Source organism: Hypanus sabinus, chromosome 23, assembly GCF_030144855.1.
Source record: "Hypanus sabinus isolate sHypSab1 chromosome 23, sHypSab1.hap1, whole genome shotgun sequence".
In the NCBI taxonomy this organism is placed as follows: domain Eukaryota; kingdom Metazoa; phylum Chordata; class Chondrichthyes; order Myliobatiformes; family Dasyatidae; genus Hypanus; species Hypanus sabinus.
Window position 1 is genome coordinate 39,749,353 of NC_082728.1, and position 24,093 is coordinate 39,773,445.

At 41.5% G+C, this 24,093-nt stretch overlaps 1 protein-coding gene across 1 annotated transcript in view; it reads right to left on the bottom strand.

Moving 5' to 3' along the window:
- Positions 1 to 19,280: 19,280 nt before the first annotated feature.
- Positions 19,281 to 24,093, bottom strand: part of tbcd (tubulin folding cofactor D) — a 259,836-nt gene continuing 255,023 nt past the window's right edge. The window contains exons 38-39 of the mRNA XM_059948764.1: positions 20,955 to 21,039; positions 19,281 to 19,867 (exon numbers count right to left, since the gene is read on the bottom strand). Coding sequence (XP_059804747.1) covers positions 19,847 to 19,867; positions 20,955 to 21,039 — 106 coding nt within the window. The 3' untranslated portion in view covers positions 19,281 to 19,846. The remainder of the gene's footprint in view (positions 19,868 to 20,954; positions 21,040 to 24,093) is intronic.

Here is a 24,093-nt window from a genome sequence, read left to right on the forward strand (position 1 = left end):
AAGCTTTTAAAACCAACATAAGGCAACTAAAAAAAGCCATTAAGAGAGAAAAGATGAAATATGAAGGTAAGCTAGGCAAGAATATAAAAAGGATACAAAGATTTTTCAGATATATAGAGTAAAAGAGAGGCAAGAGTAGATATTGGACGACTGGAAAATAACACTGGAGAGGTAGTACTGGGGGCCAAAGAAGTGGAATACAAACTTAGTAAGTATTTTTTGTTAGTCTTCATGGTGGAAGGCACTAGCAGAAGTGCAGGAGTGTCAGGGGGAAGAAGTGGGTGTCGTTACTATTACTAAGAAGGTACCTGGGAAGGTGAAATGTTTGAAGTTAGATAATTCACTTTGACCAGATGGAAGACACCCTGGGGCTCTGAAAAGGTAGCTGAAGAGATGGAGGAGGCATTAGAAATGATCTTTCAAGAATCATTGGATTCTGGAAAGGTTCCGGAAAACTGGAAAATTGCTAATGTCTCTCCACTCTTTAAGAAGGGAGGCAGAAGAGACGAAGTTATAGGCCAGTTAGCCTTTCTTCCAGTTTGGAAAATGTTGGAGTCTACTTTTAAAGATGAGGTTCTGGGGTACTTGGAGGCATTTACAAAATAGACCAAAGTCAGCAAGGTTTCCTTAAGGGGAAGTCTTGCCTGACAAATCTGTTGGAGTTCTCTGAGGAAATAACAGGCAAGATAGACAAAGGAGAGTCAGTGGATGTTGTTTATTTGGATTTTCAGGCGGCCTTTGTCAAGGTGTCGCACATGAAGCTGCTGAACAAGTTAAGACCCCATGGTATTAAAGGAAAGATACTAACATGGATAGAAGATTCACTGACTGGGAAAAGACAAAAGGTGGGAATAAAGGGGGCATATTCTGGTTAGCTGCCAGTGACTTGCGGTGTTCCACGGAGGTCGGTGTTGGGATCGCCCCCTTTCATGTTGTATGTCAATGATTTGGATGATGGAATGAATGACGTTGTGGACTGGTTTGCGGACAATACAAAGGTAAGTGGACAGGCAGGTAGTGTTGATTTAGCTGCGTGGTTGCAGAAGGACCTAGACAGATTGGGAGAATGGGCAAAGAAGTGGCAGCTGGAACATAATGTAGAGAAGTTTATGGTTATGCACTTTGGTAGAAGGAGTAAAGATGTGGGCTATTTTCTAAATGGGGAGAAAATTCAAAATTCAGTGGTGTGAAGAGACTTGGGAGCCCTCGTGCAGGATTTCCTAAAGGTTAACATGCAGGCTGAGCAGGCGGCAAGGAAGGCAAATACAATGTAAACATTCATTTAAAGAGGACTAGAATACAAAAGCATGGATGTGATGCTAAAGCTCTATAAGACATGGGCCAGACTGCACTTGGAGTATTGTGAGCAGTTTTGGGCCCCTTACCTAAAAAAGTCATGGTGGCATTGGAGAGGAGGTTTACGAGAGTGATCTCAGGAATGAAAGGGTTAAAACATGAGTGTTTCGTGGCTCTGGGCACGTACTCACTGAAATTTACATGAATGAGCAAATCTCATTGAAACCTATCGAATGTTGAAAGGCTTCAAAGAGTGGATGTGGAGAGGATGTTTCCTATAGGAGGTGAGTCTAAGACTGGAGAGCACAGGCTCAGAATAGAGGGACAATCTACTTAGCCAGAGGGTGGTGAAACTGTGGAATTCATTTCCACGGATGGCTGTGCAGACCAAGCCATTGGGTGTATTTAAAGTGGAGGTTGATAGTTCCTTGATAAGTCAGGGCATGAAAATTTACAGGGAGAAGGCAGGAGAGTAGGGTTGACAGGGATAATAAATCAAGCCATGATGAAATGTCAGAGAGGACTGGATGGGCTGAATGGCCTAATTCTGCTCTTATGTTTTATAGTCTTTTATCAGCAGCTCTGTTGGTAAATTATACTGCATTAGAAATATTTTGTTACCTTTACAGGTGGACGAAGTTTACCTGCAGCTCCCTTCAGTATAGGACATATGAACATTATAGAGCACAAGTCATTTAATGTGCTACAATTATGGGTTTATTCACATGCCACCATAAGGGATCCATTGTAATTCCTTACAACACTCTTTGTTCCAATTTCTAATCAACCATGCAATGCCCCGCCAACTATTTGAAGCTGAGTTGGTAATCATTCTGACATTTGTATGTGATCTACCTTCTGCCTAGTCCCATCAACCTGCTCCTGGACCATTCGTCCTCTATAATCCTCCCGTTCATGTATTCATCCAAACTTCTCGTATCTGTTCAAATCAAACCTTCGAACTGTTGAAATGGAAATCCAACATTTCCGCTGGCGGCTTGTTCCATATTCTCATCACCCTCTGAGTGATGAAGTTGCCTCTCGTATTCTCCTTAAACATTTCACCTTTCACCCTTATGATCTCTTGCTTTAGTATCGTCCAGCCCCAGTGGAAAAGGCCTGCTTGCTACCCTATACCCATCATAATTTTGTATACTCCTATCAAATCTCCCCTTGTTCTAATATTCCATGGAATAAAGACCTAATCTGTTCAACCTTTCCTTGTAACACAGGTCTGCAAGTTCCGGAAACATCCTTGTAAATTTTCTCTTGTAAATTCAATCTTACTGATATCTTTCCTGCAGGAATGTGACCAGAACCACACACAATGCTCCAAATTAGACTTTGCCAATGACTTTTACAACTGCAATAATAACATGGAATCTCCTGTACCAATACTTTGATTTCTGATGTGCCAGAAATGTTCTTTATGAGCCTATCAATCTGTGATGCCACTTTAAAGGAATTATGGATCTGTATGCCCAGGTCCCTCTCCTCTACCGTGCTCTTCCGTGCTCTACCATTCACCCTGGTTTGTCCTTGCAAACGGCAACATCTCACACTTGTCTGCATTAAATTCCATCTGCGACAATACAACAAAATGCTGGAGGAACTCAGGTCAGCCAGGATCTATGGAGAAGAATAAAGAGTTGATGTTTTTGGGTCAAGACCCTTCCTCAGGACTGGAAAGGAAGTAGAAGAAGCCAAAGGATTAAAGGTTAAATTCCATCTGCTATTTTCAGCCTATTTTCCCAGCTGGTCCAGATCCTGCTGCATGTTTTGATAGCTTTCCTTGTTGTCAATGTTCCCAATCTTGGCGTCATCTGCAAATTTACTAATCTGGTTTACCACATTTAATCCAGATTGCTGATATTGATGACAAATAACGTAGACCCAACATTGATCTCTTTGGCACAGCATTATCACAGGTCTCCAGTCAGAGAGGTAACCATCTCCCATGCAGCCAATGTTAAATGTAATTTATTAAACTCATTCAAGTGCCAATCCATTGAACCTTTTTGATCAACCTCCCATGTGGGACCTTGTCAAAGGCCTTGCAAAAGTCCATGTAGACAACATTCACTGCCTTTTCTTCACCAACTTTTCAGATGACCTCCTCAAAAAAACTCCAAGATTGAATAGACACAACTTATCACTTCACCATTTGAATATCCCTAATTGGTCCCTGTCTATCCAAATACTTATACATCTAGTCTCCTAGAATACCTACCAATAACTTACCTTCTACTGACATCAGGCCTCAAAGGCCAATAGTTTCCTAGCTTATTCTTACAGCCTTTCTTAAACAACAGAACAACATTAACTGTCCTCCAATCCTCTGGCACTTCACCTGTGGCTAAGGACATTTTAAATATTTATGCCAGGGCCCCTGCAATTTCCAAGGGAACAGTTTGTCAGGCACTTGGGATTTATCCACCCTAATTTGTGTCAAAGCAGCAAGCATCTCCTTCTCTGTAACCTGTATGCAGTTCATAACCTCACTGTTGTATTGCCCCAGTTATACAGACTCTGTTTCTATCTTCCAAGTAAGTACTAATGCATACTATCCATTTGAGATCTCCCTCATCTCTTCCAGCTGATCTTCAAGAGGACCAGCTTTGTCTCTTGCTATCCTTTTGCTCTTAATATGTCTGTAGAAGCCTTTGGGATTCTCCTTCAGCTTGTCTGCTAGAGTAACTTAGTGCCTTCTCTTAGCCCTCCCAATTTCCCTCTTAAATGTTCGCTTGCATTTCTTATACTCCTTCAGTGCCTCATTTGTTCCTTGCTATGTTGCTCCTTTGTAACCAGGGCCTCAATATATTTTGAAAGTCGAGGTTCCCTAAACCTGTTAGCGTTATCTTCTATTCTGATGTGAACATACACTCTATCAGCTACAAGTGCAGGAAATCCAAGGTCCATAAGCCAGTCCTCACCAGGAGATTGGTGGTGGAGAGGGCGAGTAACTTGATGTTATCATTTCAGGGGATCTGTCCTGGGACCATTTCATAAGTGTCATCACAAAGAAGGCAGAGGAGTGCCTCTCCTCTCTCAGAAGTTTGCACAAGTTTGGCATGTCATTAAAAACTTTGACAAACCTCTGTAGATGTACAATGGCCAGTATCCTGATGGGTTGCATCATGGCCTGGTATGGAAACACCAATGTCCATGAACAGACAAACCAAGAAAAAGCAGAGTTTATATCACAGCCCATCGCAGGACATTCCCTCCTCCTCACCATTGAACACATCTACAAGGATCAAGTAACAAGCAAGTAACATCCACCATCAAGGACTCCACCACCCAGTCCATCCTCTTTTCTCACTGCTGCTAGGAGCCTCTGGACACACACCACCAGGTTGAGGGGCTAATATTACCCTTCAGTCATCATTCTCCTGAACCAGCGTGGATAACTGCACTCGCCTCGACAGTGAAGTGGTTCCACAACCTATGGACTCACCTTCATGGCCATGACAACTCATATTCTCAATATTATTTATTTATTTTTATACTTGCACACTTTGTCTTTTCCACAAAGGTTGTTTGTTTGTTTGTCTTTGTGTGTAGTGCTTCACTGATTCTATTGTGTTTCTTTGTATCTATTTTGAATGCCCACAAGAAAATGTATCTCAGTGGTGACCATTCTGTAAATGCTGTACACTGTATACTGTACTTTAATAATAAATCTACATTGAAGTTTTGAACTTTAAACTGTACCTTCAAAATTTCACTTTTGAAGGCCTCCCACGCCTTGGCCTGAAAACAACCTGTTCTAGTCCCCACTTTCCAGATCTTTCCTGATACTATCAGCTCTGGAACTGTCATCAGTTCCAGAGCTGCTCCAGAAATTCCATTCACCATTTCAATGAGTACATTATTCAATTGTCCTCAATAACTTGCTGCTAATATGAAATAAGTTTTGTCAGTCATTGTTCCATCAGGTTGCAAATCTCTGTAGTCTTCTATGAATCTAGCTGTTTCATAGATGCAAGATTATGCCTGAAAGTTTGTATTCAGAAGGCAATTGTTTCAGAAGATTACTTAAAGTTTGGAAATGCTAAGACATGAGCCTTGTCTGAGGAAAGCAAATGTAATCTGTTATTTATCATTGTTAACAAATGAGAGAATTGCAGATGGCTATATTTTAACCGATTAAGCATTTAGGAAAAAATCTTAAGGTGTTTTAACTTTGATCACTTGATTAGTGCATTTGAAACCAGGAAGGTTATGGAATTCAGAAGAACTGTGATGTTGCAATCCTATAGTTTACTCTGTCTCCCTCCTTTCCCTAACGTCACTGTTATGTCTTGAAACCTGCCATCCTACTCACTGCCTACTCATGTGATGTGAAGTGCAGGCTGCTGGATCGTGCTGGGTATTTTTGGTGGTTTCCATTGAAAACTCCAGTGCTGAATCATTTATCAGAGAAATTCTGGAAGCAAACATCACACTGTCTGTAAAAAAGCTGAAGATGAAAAGAGGATGGCTTCTACAACAGGAACAATGATCCTAAACACACCACAAAATCCACAATGGACTACCTCAAGAGGCGCAAGCTGAAGGTTTTGCCATGGTCCTCACAGTCCCCCGACCTAAACATCATTGAAAATCTATGGATGGACCTCAAAAGAGCAGTGCATGCAAGGAAGAATGGGCGAAATTCCCCCAAACAAGAATTGAAGGACTCTTAGCTGGCTACCGAAAGCGTTTACAAGCTGTGATAGTTGCCAAAGGGGCTGTTACTAAGTACTGACCATGCAGGGTGTTCAAACTTTTGTTTCGGGCCCTTTTCATTTTTTGTTATTTTGAAACTGTGAAAGATGGAAATATAAAAGTAATCTTGCTTAAAATATTAAAGAAATGTGTCATCTTTAACTTTATGCCTTTTGGAAATCAGGTCATCTTTTACTCGGTAACAGAAATTTTGACCTGGGTGCCCAAACTTGCATGCCACTGTATAATCTGTGCAAGCAGTTCACCATTTATTTATGTTAACAGCTGAGAGAACTGTAGATGGTTGTAATTTAAATTGTTTGATCATTTAGTACAGGGGTTCCAAACCTGGGGATTAGGGACCCCTCAAATAATGATAAGGCTCTTTGCTAGCCTTTCTTAACCTTTTTGCCTTGGAGAAACCCTTGATATAATTTTCAGGTCTCAGGGAACCCCTGTATAAACATTATTAAATCTACAGCTCACAGTACGTTAGTGAGATCAGTAAGTTGTAGATATAGTAATCCAAAAATAATTGACAATGCTCTTTTAAATAGAGAATGAGTTTTTTCTGTGTGTGATAACCCTTTCATTCCTGGAGTCATCCATGTGAACCTCCACTGAACCCTCTCCAATGCCAGCACATCTTTTCTTAGATGAGGAGCCCAAAACTGTTCACAATACTCAAAGTGAGGCCTCACCGGTGACTTATAAAGCCTCAGCATCACACCCCTGCTCTTTTATTCTAGACCTCTTGAAATGAATGTTAACATTGCATTTGCCTTCCCCACCACTCACTCTACCTGCAGATTAACCTTCCGAGAGTTCCACTGAACTCCAGTTGAGAAAACCTGTTATGTGGTATTATGAATGCACCACAGCTCTGAGGGGCCGAAGGGCGGGGGAGCCCCCTCCTTTGTGAGAATCGCAAGAGCATTATTGGGTTGGCTCAGAGGACCCAGGAAATGAGAGAGACCTGGCCATTGTCTCCTGGAGACCACGTTTGTGGATTGGGGACTATGCTGCGTGCAAGCCCTCGGGCAAAGTGGGCTGGTTGAGAGAGAGAGATTGCATCATCCCATCCTGATTGACATCTGAGACCCCGTGAGGAAGTATAAAAGAGGGTCTGGGGGAACAGCCCCTTCAGACGCACCAGAAGAAACGCTAACAATCCCGTAGTAGTGGGAAGCCAATTGAAGGAAGCCACGTGCGTTCGGTTCCCTCGCCTGGGAACCGGTGGTGGGTACCACAGAAACAATTTTCTTGAACTAACAATGGGGAACCAACTTCCCCGATTCAACGGATTTGCTTCATAAAAGACCCGGGCAAGTTTCTTTTCTCACAAATCTCTCTCTCTCCAACAAGTGAAAACCCAGCGGTCCCCAAAGGCTGAAGCCTGCAGGAACTGAGTGACTTTTATATTTCCATCGGACAATATATTATCCCCTAGACAAATGATCGAGCTATTTCTTATTGATGATTATTATTATACCCGCATTTTTAGATTGAGTATTGATGACGTATATTATCTGAATGTGTGTATTAATCTTATTTTTGTGCCCCTTTATAAATAAAGACTTTTAAAAATAGTACCATCAGACTTCAACGGACCTCTCTATCTTTGCTGGTAAGTAATCCAGTTACGGGAATTCGTAACAAAGTTAGGGTTCTCGTCTCGAGATTTGACACCAAATTGGGAGGCCAGTGGATCGTGATTGTAAGTCCAAAACTTGGATCTGGTACGCGGGTAGCCAGACGGGAAACCAGCAAAGATGGACGTGGATGAATTTATAGAAAACCCGACTCTGGAGGTGCTAGAGGCGGCCACCAAATCAGACTTGATAAATTTGGCCAAGGGGTTAAACCTCGCAGAGGTGAGGTCGTCCATGAAAAAGCAGGAGGTGCGAAGAGCAATAACCCAGTATTATATTGGGAAGAATGTGTTTGCAGCTGAGGTATTGGAAAATATCCCTGAAAAGGTACCAACTAGTGGGACGGCTCAGTTAGAGTTGGTGAAATTAAGGCTGGAACAGGAAATCAAGTTAAAGCAGCTGGAAGCAGCCGAGAGAGAGAAAGAGAGGGAGTGGGCCAAGAAAGAGTGAGAGAGGGAGAGGGCTGAGAGAGAGAGAGAGAGAGAGAGAGAGAGAGAGAAGAGAGGGAGAGAGAGCATGAAATGAGGTTAAAACAGCTGGAGGCAGAGGAAAAAGAGAAACAGAGGAAACATGACTTGGAGATGGAGAAGTTAAAGCAAGAGCAAAGCGGTCAGGGGTCGGACCGAGAGGAGCGGTTTGATGTTAGTCGGGCGTTGAGGTTAGTACCCCCATTCGAGGAGACAGATGTTGATAGTTATTTCTTGCTTTTTGAAAAGGTGGCAGTGAATCAGAAGTGGCCCAGAGGGCAGTGGGTGGCATTGTTACGAAGTGTGTTAAGAGGGAAGGCACAGCGGGCATATGCGGTGTTGTCCACGGAGGGGGAAGGGGAAGAGAAATATGACCAAGTAAAGGCGGCCATTCTCCGGGGTTACGAGCTAGTAGCTGAAGCATATAGACAAAAGTTCAGAAATTTACGAAAAGGGTGGAATCAGACGTATACCGAGTTTGCCTGTGAGAAGGGCTCTTGGACCGTTGGTGCACCACGGAAAAAGTGGACGAGGATTATGGGCATCTCAGGGAGTTACTTTTGATTGAGGAATTTAAAGGTTGTGTTTCGGAGGACATCCGGATGTATTTGAATGAGAAGTCGAATAAGTCAATTTCAGAATTTGCTAGGTTCACGGATGAATATGCCCTAACCCACAAGACAAAGTTTTCCTCGAATAAAAGTTCCCAGAGAGACCGTGGGAACAATCGAGAAAGTCCGACAAGTGAGGCAGAGGTCCCACCGGGAGCTAGCGGTAAAGTTGAGGGGGAAAGGCAAGACGGCCAGAGATTTCAGGGCTTGACCTGTTTTAATTGTGGGAAGAGCTGGCATGTTGCGTCTCGGTGCTTTGCTCCGAGGAAAGAGATAGGAAAAGGGAAAGCCGCAGTCCCTCTCGGATGTGCCGTGGTAATCAGTAGATCGACAAGAGAGCCCCGGGTAGACGGAGTACGAGAAGGGTCTGAGACTTGTCTGACATACGGAACCGTGTCTTTGAGGGAGGGAGACCCACCAATTCCCGTACGAATCTGGAGAGACACGGGGGCTGAGCTGTCGTTGATCAGCCGTAAGGTACTAGAATTTGGTCGAAAAAAGGGCATGGTAGCGGTGAAGGGAATCAGTAAAAGGATAGAAATGGTGCCTTTACATGAGGTCATTATGGATTGTGAGCTGGTGTCTGGACCCGTTGAAATAGGGGTGCCATCAGAGTTCCCGAGAACTGACGCGGACGTCCTTCTCGGTAACGATTTAGCAGGTGGTAAGGTTTGGGCAGCCATGACGATGACAATCAGCAGGTGAGTGCGGTGGCCCCGCCCCTAGAGTCCCAGATCTACCCCGCATGCACGGTCACTCGCAGCCTGTCGAGAGAGGCAGCTGAGAACGAGAGCAGTTTAAATCTGGCCAGTTTTGATTTGGCCGAGATGTTTTTACCGACCCTGTACCACGAGGGTTTAGAGGGTGGTAAAACGAAGAGTAGTAAAGTGAAAGAGGGTAAAGGAGCAGAGGTAGATCTGCCTTTAGTGAGGAGAAAGGTCCTAGAGGCCGAAAATAAAGATGAGGAACCGATAGAGTGGTTAAGAGGTCCAGAGTTGGACATGGATGATCTGTCTGGTTTGGCAGAACTGTTTGAAGAAGTTGAGAATTCTAAAGGCGTTCCCGATAATGAAATGAGGGCAGCCCTAGATGAAAAGGGTGCCCTTACCTTGAAGAAGTCTGCTGGGTTGGCAGATGAGGTTGTTTCAGCCCGCGTGGTTGAGGTTACTCCGGAAGGGAGATGCCCCGAGAGTACCTGGGAGAAACGAGGGAACTTAGAATTTGAAAAGGGTACGGGTATTGAAAGCCTGGAAGAGGCCAATGTCCCATTTGAGTGTGTCCAAGATGGGGATGCACGTGGTACTGAACCTGGTAACGGAGCTCAGAAAAAGTCTGAGGTATTTGATTCAGTGGAACGGGGCCTTGTGGGTCAGATAGACTTGGTTCAGTGGGAAAAGGGTTAACCTTGGTAATGGTGGGAAGTGAGAGTTCCCAGGTGTTTGTGCTTGAAGGTGTGTTCAAAGTTTATGCAGAATTTAAGAATGGGGAGATAAGAATTTTTATTGAAGGAAACGGAAAGTCTGTAGCTCCCAAGTCCAATGAAGAAATTTTAAATCCGGCAGATCGGTTACAGAGTAAGCCCGGAGATAGCGGGGCCCCCCACTCTATTGTTATGCCAGGATGTGGTGTGAAGAGGCCGAACTTGAAATGCTGCTTGAACAAAGAGTTCGAATTAAAACCCAATAGCCTGAAGGGTCCTGCTGAAAGGGCTAGCCACCTGGGTAAAATTAAAGAATTGGGTGGAAATGGTCTAAGTTTGGGACACGGTGATGATAAAATAACCCCTATGAAAAAGGCGGGCAGGAGTTTACCTCGCCAGATTATTCAAGTTCCCCGCGTAGGAACTCACTGGAAAAGAGGCGATGGTTAATGGGGATGCCATTTTAAACAGCAAAGCAGGTTGTACAGGATTTCGCCAAAGCCTTTGAATAATAAAGACAGCCCCCTTGGAAACCTGCCTGTTAAGTGAAAACGACCGAAACGATTAGTATTCACATTAACTTTTGTAGATGCACATAAGCGAAGATCACAACTCCTTAGTTTTGTTGCTGAAAAAAAAAGGTGGTTATTAAGTTGAAGTCTGATTCTACAAGACTTTAGGAAGGTACAAGATGTTAAAATATTAAAGGAAATGCCACTGTAATCGTTAACCGTTTGGATGCTGAATTGAATGTATCACTGTATTACTCTGTAGAAAAAAAAAATTTGTATTGTGTTAGCTTCCAAAACCCTGTAAGACTCTGTACTACTTCGTTTCACCGCTGGTGAAAACGCTTTGAAGAAAGGGGGTGTTATGAATGCACCACAGTTCTGAGGGGCCAAAGGGGTGGGGGAGCCCCCTCCTTTGTGAGAATCGCAAGAGCATTATTGGGTTGGCTCAGAGGACCCAGGAAATGAGAGAGAGACATGGCCATTGTCTCCTGGAGACCACGTTTGTGGATTGGGGACTTTACTACGTGCAAGCCCTCGGGCAAAGTGGGCTGGATGAAAGAGAGATTGCATCATCCCAACCTGATTGACATCTGAGACCCCGTGAGGAAGTATAAAAGAGGGTCTGGGGGAACAACCCCTTCAGACGCACCAGAAGAAACGCTAACGATCCCGTAGTAGCGGGAAGCCATTTGAAGGAAGCCACGTGCATTGGGTTCCCTCGCCTGGGGGCCCGTGGCAGGTACCACAGAAATGATGTTCTTGAACTAACAATGGGGAACCAACTTCCCTGATTCAATGGATTTGCTTCATAAAAGACCCGGGCAAGTTTCTTTTCTCACAAATTTCTCTCTCTCCAACAAGTGAAAACCCAGCGGTCCCCAGAGGCTGAAGCCTGCAGGAACTGAGTGACTTTTATATTTCCATCGGACAATATATTATCCCCTAGACCAGGCGTGGGCAAACTATGGCCCACGGGACATATGCGGCCCATTAAGCTTTTTAATCCGGCCCGCAGAACTTGATGAAATTATATTAATAAACCTTGTTAACGTTTTTTCCCCGCAATTCTGGCGTTTTCCCAATAGATGACGCACTCTATATACATTGACCTTTGTTGAGGTGCAGCGTATTACTCCACATTTGCGCTTTACTCTTTGTTCGGCTTGACCTATTTGTGTAAACAGGCGTTCAGCGTCATGAACATCAACAAAGCCAGCCACAGATCCAAGTTAACTGACCAACACCTCAGATCCATCCTGAGAATCGCCACAACAAAACTAAATCCAGACTTTGATGCGCTGGCTAAAAAGGGAGACCAACAACACTGTTCCCACTGAAATTAAAAATAAGTTTCTTCGTTGTGTTATGTAAAAAATGCATTTGAAAATATTTTTTTCAATAAGCCTTACATGTTACATGTCATTTCTGTTAAGTGATGGACATGAGTAGTGCGCAGGTGCACGTACGTTCTCAAAATAAAAAAATGCGCTCCAGATCAAATAACGCGCTCCGCATACTGGCGCGCTGTCCCTGTTCTGTCTTTGTGCTGGTCGTTGTTGAGTTTTGGCACAGGGGACAATTGAATAAGAAGGAGCAGGACAAGTAGACCTGCATCTCCTACTGTTATTGAAATAAAGACAGTCAGGAGGAGAGTGATGATGATAATATCTTGAAGGATAACAGAATTTTCAGTGCTTTAAAATAATAACTGTTACTATTAAAAAAAGCTGTATTTTATTCATTTAATTTTCAGTGTTTTAAAAGTCATTTCAATAAATAGCTAAATACCATGGGACTTCAAAGACAGATATTTTGTTGTAATGCATTTGTTCATTTTCAATTGAAATTAAAACACATGTTTCTACATATCCCATGATATTTTATTTTCTCTTATGAGGTGTATTACCAAAACACTCCGTCCATCTGCTCCTGGTCCGGCCCCCCTGTCAAATTTTAGAACCCTTTGTGGCCCACAAGTCAAAAAGTTTGCCCACCCCTGCCCTAGACAAATGATCGAGCTATTTCCTATTGATGATTATTATTATACCCACGCTTTTAGATTGAGTATTGATGATGTATATTATCTGAATGTTTGTATTAATCTTATTTTTGTGCCCCTTTATAAATAAAGACTTTTAAAAATAGTACCATCAGACTTCAACGGACCTCTCTACCTTTGCTGGTAAGTAATCCAGTTACGGGAATTCGTAACAGTGGCATAATAAAGATTGGGAAACCCTCATCTAACAGAAAGTTTCATTTTATTCAAGAAGTTTGATTTTGATGGCTCAGCAAATTGAAATAACTGCTTGTCCTGTACATTTTCCTTATTTTTGTGCTTAAAGACTGCAATGAATCTCAAAGGAGTCATCAGTGTCATATTTTTCAGTAGGTTTCTAAAATTGTGCATTAAGAGCAAGAATTTTATGAATTATCGGACAATGCAACTTTAACCCGTGTTATCAGCTGTCCAAGCTCTAAATGAAACCCTATAAACATTGGTACGCACATTGACAATTAAAATGGATTTTCTCATTTACCCCCATTCTACACTCAATTTGCATTGCTGTATCCTACAACTACAATTTGTTGAATAGATCAACAAATCAGAACTCATCCTTTTACAGAACCTAATGCTCCTTCCCCAATAATGCTGCTGTCAGACTGAACTTCACATACAATGGTCTGTTACATTCTCATAGGCTTCAGTGAACAAGTTGATGACAGCTTGGAGCCCAACCACATGCGACCAATCACCGACGCATTCACTGAAACATATTAAAATATAAGAGCCGCCTGCATACCTCAGCTTGACAACAAAGGCTCGTGTGACCTGTAGTACAGACATCAGAGGTTGTCATGTTTCCATTTGGTTCTGAAGGATTGCTACATTCCCCAGGTAAGTTGGAGGGGAGGTGCTGGTTTGCAGCAAGAATGATTGTAAAGAGTGGTAGGAACAGGAGCTCTGGAAGGTATTCAGCCTGAGCTGCAAATGTGAGCCAGGGATGCGGCCAGAGCTGGGGGCCAAGAATTTGGGGAAGTATATGGCCAGAGCTGGAGGCTGGAAATGAGCAGGATGTGCAATTGGGATAGAGAGTAACCCAGGAGCATGGGTGCAGGAGGTGGGAAGCAAGGAGGAAGCTTGTGAGGCAGGGCTGCTCTGCCTGAGCCTAAGTATGTGTCCAATTTGTGAAGCATGCAAGTAGAATTTAGTCTCCCATCATTTTCATCCTCTCCTGCTGACATGGTACCGGGTTGCAAAGCCTTTTACACATCACAAGGAATTGCACACAGCCAGTTTGCTCTTCATTTTATGAAGCTCAGGCCCTTCATGGATAATCCTAACATTCCACTCAGTTAGCATAGTCTGAGATTTTAGACACATTGACAGCAGGTTGAGTGAGATACTTTGGCAGAAGGTAGCCATTTTACTTGCTACAGCGGAGGAATACAATTTTCATGGGGTGAGGTTCGCCATCAAAGTGTTGCATGATTGGAAGCTCCACCTTTCCCTCGAAGGAAAAGAAACAAGTCTATAGACACTGGAGGACTAAAGAAATAATCTGACACAGTTGTAAGAATGGTTGGCAAGTAATGTGTTTTCCATTAAAGTTGTTAGTATACTGATACACTACACCATTCATGACAAACGGGTGTAAAGTTTGAATTCTGGGGGTTCAGAGTCTATTGATTGAAAACTAACAGGAACACGAGTTTAGTCTTTGGAAAAAATCTGTATTTTAAAACTCTGTTTCTCTTAGAAAATGGCCAAAGAAAATATTGGCTCAGATCTGGAAGTAGGCAGCTGCTTGGCCTCTTGGCAGTAGAATTGAGTGCAGGATGATCTGAGATTAAAACCCGCTCTCCTCTTTGCTTTCCCCTGCAGTTTGCCTCCCAGGAGTACACTGGAGTCAATGATGCTATCATCTACCTGCTGAAGACAGCCTACTCCCATTTGGACAAGCAGGGCAACACTGTGATGATCTTGTTTTTTAATTTCTTGAGTGCCTTCAATACCATACAGCCCTCATTGTTAGGGGGAAAAACTCTGTTCAATGCAGGTTGACACTTCCATTGTATCCTGGATAATGGACTACCTGACTGACAGACCACTGATTGTGTGGCTTCAGAGCTGTGTGTCAGACATGGCTATAAGCAGCAACTGTGGGGACTGTATTGGCTCCCTTCTTGTTTACCCTGTATAACTTGGACTCAACACCGAGTCATGTCATCTGCAGAAATTCTCTGATGACTCAGCAAAAGCTGGGTGTATAAAGAGAGGATGGGAGGATGAATACAGAGCCCTGGTGAAGAAGTTAGTCAAATGGTGCAAGCTGAATCATCTGCAGCTCAACATCAGTGAGACAGAGGAGGTGGTGATGGACCTTTGGAAGACTAAACCTGCACTGCTCCCTGTTACTATTGATGGTGAGGGGGTGGATGTGGTGAGGACCTGCTAGTACCTGGGGGTGCACCTGAATGGCAGACTAGAGAAGAGCACCAACACAGAGTCTGTGTACAAGAAGGGCCAGAGTTACCTCTACTTTCTGAGGAGACTGAGGTCCTTTGGAGTATGCAGGCCTCTCCATCACGTTCTACCAGTCTGTTGTCGCCAGTACAATCTTCAATGCGGTGGTGTGCTGGGGCAATGGTATCAACATGGGTGATACCAACAGGCTCAATAAACTGATTAGAAAGGCTGGCTCTATTATAAAAGTCAAACTGGACACACTGGAGGCTGTGGTAGAACAAAGAACCCTACGGCAATTCTGGACAATGTTTCCCATCCTCTGTACGCCATCTTGCTTGAACAGAGGAGCAGTTTTAATAATAGACTAAAACAACTGCACTGCTCCAAAGAGCACTATATGAAGTCATTAGGTTCTATAATGAGGCAGCCTATAGCTGGGGAAATTATGACCCCTTTCCTATAGGTCTGTTCGAGGTAATATTCTTTCTTACTTCTCTTCTAAAATTTGTTTATTTGTGTACTTATAATGCTACTGTGACGCTGTAATTTACTTTGGGATCAATAAAGTATCTACCTATCTATCTAATGTTAGGTTCCAAAAGGATGATGGCAGGGTACTTGAAAAATATTTTTGCTTTTACCAAAACTAATTCGACCGTAAGACATTGGAACAGAATGAAGCCATTCAGCTCATTGAGTCTGATCTACCATTCCATCATGGCTGATTTATTATTCCTCTCAACCCCATTCCCCTACCCTGTCCTCTAACTTTCGACACCCTGATTACTCAACAACCTATCAAACTCCCCTTTAACTACACCTAGTCACTTGGCCTGTGGCAATAAATTCCACAAATTCACCACCCTATGCCTAAAAAAAAATCCTCCTCATCCCTGTTCTAAAGGGATGTCCCTCTATTTTGAGGCAGTGCTCTCTGGTCCTAGACTCCCCCACTACAGGAACATCCTCTCCACATCCACCCGACCTAGGCCTTTTGATATTCAATTGGTCTCAATGAGATTTCCCTCCTCATTATTCTAAACACCAGCAGGTAGAGGCCCAGAACAATCAAACTCTCCCTTTGTGTTAACCCTTTCATTCCTGGTATAATTCTTGTGAACCTCTGCTGAACCCTCTAATGCAAGCACATCAGTTCTCAGATAAAGGGCCCAAAACTGCTCATGATACTCCAGGTGTGGTCTGACCAATGCCTTATAGAGTTTCAGCATTACATCCTTAATTTTATATTCTAGTCCTCTCAAAATGAATGCTAACATTGCATTTGCCGTATCAACTCAACCTGCAAGTTAACCTTTATGGAATCCTGCACGAGGACTCAGAAGTACCCCTGCACCTCTGAATTTTCTCTGTTTAGCAAATAGTCCATGCCTTTATTCCTTCTACTATAGGGCATGATCATACACTTCCCTGCACTATATTTCATCTGCCACTTTTCCCATTGTCCTAATTTGTCTAAGTCCTTCTGTAGACTTCCTGCTTCCTTGACACTACCTGTCCCTCCATCTACCTTCATATCGTCCTCAAACCTGGTCACAAAAGACATATAATGTGAAAAGAAGCAGGCCCATCACAGATCCCTGCAGAACACCACTAACCACTGGCAACCAACCATAAAAGGCCCAATTTTTTTTCTTTTGCTTGTTGTCGTTCAGCCAATTACAATATATTATCATGTTCCTCCAAGTACCCCAAAACCTTATCCTTATCTGTAGGCAAAAAGTAGGTGTAGTATCAGTCATTGAAAACTGCTGTGATGTTGTTACACTCCCTCTGTGTGTTTTGCCCAGATGATAAGTGTCATGCTTTTCCTACGTATACTTATGACACTGGGGCCACATGTTCTGTTAGAACATTACAATCAGTCCACTCCCTCATTTATTTCTGTGTAACCTTTTCAACTTCATTTCACTCACATCAAACAAAGCAGACAAAAAAAGCTGCCATATACAGCACCTTTCATAAACAGAGAAAGAGAAAGGTGTGGCAGAGAAGTTTACTCGCATTTGAATGTCTTTTTAATCTGTCACTAAGGAGCAGAGTGCCAGTGTCAGTCATGTATGCACTGCATGGAGTAGAGTGTCAGTGAGAAATGTATTGGAATTCATGACCATTATGAATTTCAGATGAATTCCAGATTTCAATCTCTTTTAACAAGAAGAGGGATCACCCATGCCCTAAGCACATTATGCATCATTCTCTGCCTTCTGATTTTTCCCCTCCCCCTATCACCTACTAGCCTCTGTCCCACCCTTCCCTTGGACTTCTACAGCTTGACAAACTTTGATTATTCTGTCATGGTGCAAGGTCTCAATCTGAAACATTGACATACATTTTCGGCCTCCACAGATAATGGTTGACTCACTGAGTTCTTTCAGCACTCGGGTTGTTCACGTTCAATATAATGTTGGAAGACCGAGCCGTGGTTCTGAGCTTCTGGAAGCAAAATTTACCCTTATTTTATCTTGTGTGCCTGGAATATGTGAAGGTAGATTTATGATAGGTTTCAATGCTGAAATTTGCATTGATGGGGTGGTGATCTTCCCAAGATTCACCTTGGCAGCATAAAATGCTACAAGACTAATACACACACACACACACACACATTCTCCTTACATATGAATTTTATGTTGACACCAATTCCCATTGGAAGAGGAATTTTCTCATCCTAATCAATATCCTGTCTCACAATCATCATTATAAAATTGAATAGAATGTCAGGTTATTTATTGAATTAGCAGAAACCCAAGAGACAAACTATGATTAAAAAGTCCTTTCATCCTAACATTTGGTGATGATCATTTGCATTTAATTCCTTTACTAGTCACTAATTGTAGGGAACCTCAATGTTACAACTTTGCATTATTTACTATACATGTCTATATTACAGCTGTAACACAGCTTTCAACAGTGCTGTGGACACAACTTCATTGCAGTTCCACTTGTGTTCCATGATGATCCCATGCATCTGATATTGAGTCTTTACATGGAAATTTGTGAAGTCTTCATTGGTACAGTACCCAACATATCTTGTTCAAAATCAGTGGTACTTGGGTCCTAAATTACATAATAAACCTTGATTTAATATTTATTATTATAATTTGAAGCCCACTTCAAAGTCCCATTGGGAAACTTGCCACTATTTTTTTCAAAATTTTCTCATTTCAATAACGCAGCCTGGTGGATAAAGACTGTACGTTATGCCTGTAATTCATCACTAGCTCAAATTTGCATTTTTGCCCAGAATTTTAAATCTCCCTCCTGGATGTTAATCTTCCTTCTGATAACACTATCTAAACTAGTTACAATCTTATGTACTGCTCTAAACACAAAGTACAGTGTAGATGCTGTGGTCAAATCAACATGTACAAACAAGCTGGATGAACTCAGCAGGTCGAGCAGCATCCGTTGAAATGAGCAGTCAATGTTTCGGGCCGAGACCCTTCGTCAGGACTGAAGAGGGAGGGGGCAGGGGCCCTATAAAGAAGGTGGGAGGAGGGTAAAAAACCAATCAGAGGAAAGATCAAGGGGTGGGGGAGGGGAAGCAGGGAGGGGAAAGGCCGCAGAGGTGAAGAAGGAATGTAAGGGGAAAGCACTATGGGTAGTAGAAGAAGGCAGAATCATGAGAGAGGTGATAGGCAGCTGGAAGAGGAGGCAGAGTGAAGGTGGAATGGGGGAAGGGAGAGGGAAGGAACCGGAAGTTGGAGAATTCGATGTTCATACCAAGGGGCTGGAGACTACCCAGATGGTATATGAGGTGTTGCTCCTCCAATCTGAGTTTGGCCTCATCATGGCAGCAGAGGAGGCCATGTATGGACATATCCAAATGGAAATGTGAAGCAGAGTTAAAGTGGGTGGCAACCGGGAGACCCTGTCTGTTGTGGCAGACAGAGCCGAGGTGCTCAACGAAGCGGGTAGTCTCCTATCCCAGCTCCCACCCTTGATCTTTCCTCTGATTGGTTTTTCACCAAGTACCTTCCACCCTCCCCCCACCTTCTTTATAGGGCCCCTGCCCCCTCCTTCTTCAGTCCTGACGAAGGGTCTCGGACCGAAACGTTGACTGCTCGTTTCAGCGGATGCTGCCCAACATGCTGAGTTCATCCAGCTTGTTTGTACGTTATGTACCGCTCTATTTGCTCAAATGAAAACAACCTGTTTCTCCACCATAACTTGGAGATAAAATTTAGATTTGAAAAAATAGTTTAAATGAAACTTCACTTGCAGCCTGAGAGTACAAGTAAAACTCATGATTTTTATTTAAGAATGTAGTTTAGGTTCAGAGTAATCGGATAGCAACAGAACATCAGCTCTAGTATAATGAACCTAAATGATGTTGAGGAAGCAAAAGTGCCATCTTGTGGGGGTGAAAGGTCGCATCCAAACACTGCGTTCAAAGAACTTGTTAGCAGTGCATGTAGTATTGACTTATTCAGCAATTGACCCCCCTTTGGGGTCTTAAGGAAATCAATGACCACATCAAGAACAACATCTGGAGGGAAATGTTGAGATTGAACGCAGCCTACTCTTTATTTGTGTGTTCCTTCACATGCTGAGCAGCTCTTGAGTCATCTTGCTTTGTAGTGGCAACAGATTGGAACAGTTTGTGAGAGGCATCCAACGGGTAGTAGACTGAATACACATTTGGCTCTCTGCATGTCTTGTCTGTTCAGACACATGGTAAATCTTCAGTCATGGAACGCCCTGATGCAGCTGCAGTCACAAAAAGATTAGATTGATGACACATTAGTTGATCCATTCTAAATAGTTACTTATAATTGTTATAAGTTATGAACTGTGCTGAAAATTAGCTTTGCAAAATTTGAGGATTTTCAAGTTTTAGCATATTGAGTTATTCTAGAAAAGCAAGTGTACAAATTAGTATGAAGATTTCTGATCTGAAAGATGCTACTAACTATTTCTAAAATTGACCAATTTAGAATAGTTTGTACTGAATACAGTTTTCTATTGGATTTCTAGTTGGCCCTTCAGCAAGCAACCAGACTGAAAATCCAAAGTATTGAATGGAGCAATGATGTCATGCTCTCTAAAATATCGAGCTTTCAGGTACTAATTGTGATACAACAAGAGACCATTTGGCTCTCTGGGTTCATGTTGACTTCAAGATGGTAATCTCATCAATTCCATGCCCCTCCCTTATTTTCTTGTTGCCCTGCAACTTGTTTTCTTGCATTTTCTTTATCTTCCTATGCCCATTTTTGATTCTTTTGCCATTTGTACTCAAAGTTAATTGACAGCACATGTTTAGAACATGGGGGGAAATGGAGTATGTAGTGGGAACCCCTGCAGTCACTGGCTATAATTCAGTATGGAAGTAGGCACCTCATCCCAACTCACACAGTACACAAAGTCAGCATGAAACCCACTTCCCAGGAACCATGCACAAACTGCTGTGCCACTTTGCCACCTACAGATAAATATGCAAATCTATAAGAGGGCTATTTTGGCAATACAGATTACACAATTTTAAATTATCAATAATGTCTTATTGCCATGATCCTGCCGGGAACTGTCTTTGAAAACTCTCCAACGCAAGTACAGTATTTGTATCTTACTACAAAATTTTGGTTCTTTTTAAAAAAACCATGGTTTATAACAAATGCACAATCAATCACACATTTAAAAATAATTCTGACTAGTAGAATCGGCTAACAACCTAAATCAGTAAGCAAAATCTTTAAGAAAAGAAAATGTTAGGAAGGCTAACAAGCATTTAGGAACATGGTGTAAAAGTAAAACCATGGACTTGTTACTATATAACTATTATTTGTCAATATACCTTAGTAACAAGTACTGGTTTTGGAACACCCATCAGGTCACAAAGATGATTCCGTTGAGCTCGCACAGTGGGAAGGTCAGCATCCCTGCAGCCAAAGAACATTTTAGGCAAGTTAACCAGTTATAACAGCTTTACAAAAGATTACATTCAGTGAGCATGAACCATAACTTCTGTTAATTAAAGCAACATTTTAAAGGAGCTGGAACAATCAACAATAACACATTTATAATATAAATAATTCAGTTACTGAACCTTCTTAACCTTGGATGACATTCTGGCACGCTCCCAGTTAATTGCTCAAAATTAATTCCCTGTATTCAGTAACAAAGATATGAAATTCTTTACATTTAAGTTCAAGGCAGAGAAATTGCAACAGTAGGTTTCAGTCCGTCTATACATGAGGGCTTTAGTTTTTGTAAGTGTTGTAAATCATTAATACCAACAATACAACATTGGAAGATTAGTTATTATAAAAGACTGGAATAATGGAGATATTATTTAATAGTCAAAGAGCCTTGAATGCAGAAATTTGCTGCATTCTTCCAAAGCCTCCACTGCAAAAGAAACACAAAGCAGTCATACTTCTACTATATTTTAGTATACTTAATTATTTTGTACTTCAAACAGAATGGAAAATTAGTAACAGGAGTGCATGGGTTTCAGAATTCCACCATTATTCAACCTACTTCCAAAACTATTCTAAAAATATTACATTTTTAAAAATGAAATTTGTTGGTCTGCATGTAAGCAAGCCAACAGACTTTGACAGAAATGTTAACTTTGTGTCTCATTTCAGCATCTTCTGTGTTTAATACCATGGTAATTAATTTAAATTTACACTGTAGTACTTCACTTAGATTACATGCTGCGGACATGATAATGATGTCAAAGTAGTTTATCCGATTTTCCTAAATTTAGGAGTATAGCAATTCAGCAGCATCAATAGGCTGCAGTTATAGTGTCCATTAATTCAAAGTAGATTAGACACTTCTAAACTGGCTTTACAGGAAAATATTCTGAAAATGTTGTGCGATGAAAATTTAAGTGTGCATGAAATAAGGAAACAACCATAAGATATACTATAAGACATAGGAGCAAATTAGGCCATTCAGTCCACTGAGTGTGCTCCGCCATTCCATCATGACTGATCCCAGATCCCACTCAACCCCGTACACTTCTCGTCATATCCTTTGAAGCCCTCACCGATCAGGAAACGATCAAATGCACAAGAACAGAATTCAAACATGGCTGATTTTTCTTACCTTCCCCATCCCTCAACTGCCTGGAATTCTAATTCCTTAAAATATGACATTTACAGATGTAATTTCCTCTCAAACACTTTAAAATGTTTCTATTACACTTTACTCTGCATTACTATTGGTTTACCTCAGTGGACTGTGTAATGAATTGATCTGCCTGAACAGTATACAAGAAAAGCTTTTCACTTTATCTCAGTACATGTGACAATAACAAACCAATACCATTATTTGACTAGGTTTATAAACTGATATTTCTGACTCTACTTCAATCAGTGCACATTCAACAGTTCATGATGCATCTATAATATTGAGCTAAGATTTGTACTCTTCCACATTTATTATCTGAATATTTTTAATACAATATTCTACTTAGTTTATGAACTACACAGACACAAAAGATTTCTTTGAACCAACATCTGACAGAAATCACAGGCAGAAAAAGATATGACCAATTCAGAGAGATCAATAGATTGCTGTGGCTCTTTTCTGTAATGTGAGCAAGGCATGCACCATTTCAGCACTAACTGTAAATACCACAAAACTATGATAAAGTAATATGTACAGTTCATTGTATTATACTTTATAACAAATGCTCAACTAATTTAGGACATTTCTTAAAGGTTATTAATTAAAATGAAGTTAATAAATACAAAACAGATTGAAGAAAATGCTAGCTTTGGTCAACCAAAGCAAATCTCTGTTCTGTCCAAAGCATTCCAATAGTTCAAATACATATATTGGTTCTTGTTCCTGCTGATTGGTTTATGTAACATTAAGTACTTAATTCATTTCAGAACTAGATGCAGTAATCACTCTAACTCTGTTCACAAAATGAACCCATATGAAGTGGCAATACAAATCCCTTCAAGATGAAATGCACTGTCATCTGGAATGGCACTATTACTTTGATTCCAAACTAGCTGTAGCTACGTGGTACTCCATAGAGAAACAGATGCTGTTTATTTTACAACCATCTCATCAATTACATCTGAAAAAAAACTGTATTAATACATAGCTTTCTATTCCCAATACCCATTTCTCCTGTGTACGCTCATAGATTCCACACCAAGATTATACCTGCAGCTATCTCGAAAAATCACAACTGTTGAGAGACTGGGAAAGCAAAGTTTTGAAATTTTGCAAAATATTCATTAGTGAAAACCTTAATTACCTGTTTAGTTTGTATGCTCTATGATTAATGTTATTTAACCTGTTAATATAATATTAAGTGTTACTGTTTGATTGTAGAAAGAATGGAAGCGTGTAAGCATATCAAGGATTCTTGAATTGGACTTTAACCAAAGCACCTAAAAATGCTGGAAGTAATCAATTGTTATTTAAAGTTAGTTGCTAAAATCTTTTCAGGCTAGCTGCTTGATCGCAAACAATAATAGTACATAAACTATAGTTTGATAAATTGCAAAAAAAGTCCTATATTTTGAGTAAATCTTGCCCTTAGAGAATTAAAGAGTTGCCAAGCAAGTTTATAGTCAAGACCTTTCCCCCGAAGTTGAAGGTGGCGAAAAAAATTTAAAGGTTGCCTTATCAGCAGATTGGACCACAAAGAGCCTAGTTAGTGGCCACAACTACCTCTTTAAATAAGTAGGACATTCAGCAGTTCCACTTGTGGAATGTGAAAAACTGAGGCTACATCCACACTAGACTGGATAATTTTGAAAACGCCGATTTTGCGTAAAAACGATAGGCATCTGCACTATGCGTTTTTGAAAATATCTCTATCCACATTAAAATGGAGATTTCGGCTAATCTCCTCCTACTGTGCATACGCGGGACACATCTACTGAAAACAAGCGGCATGTTTGGTGTCGAATCTTGCCATAAAAGTGCGCGTTTGTGTAGTTACAGATTGGAAAAACTTA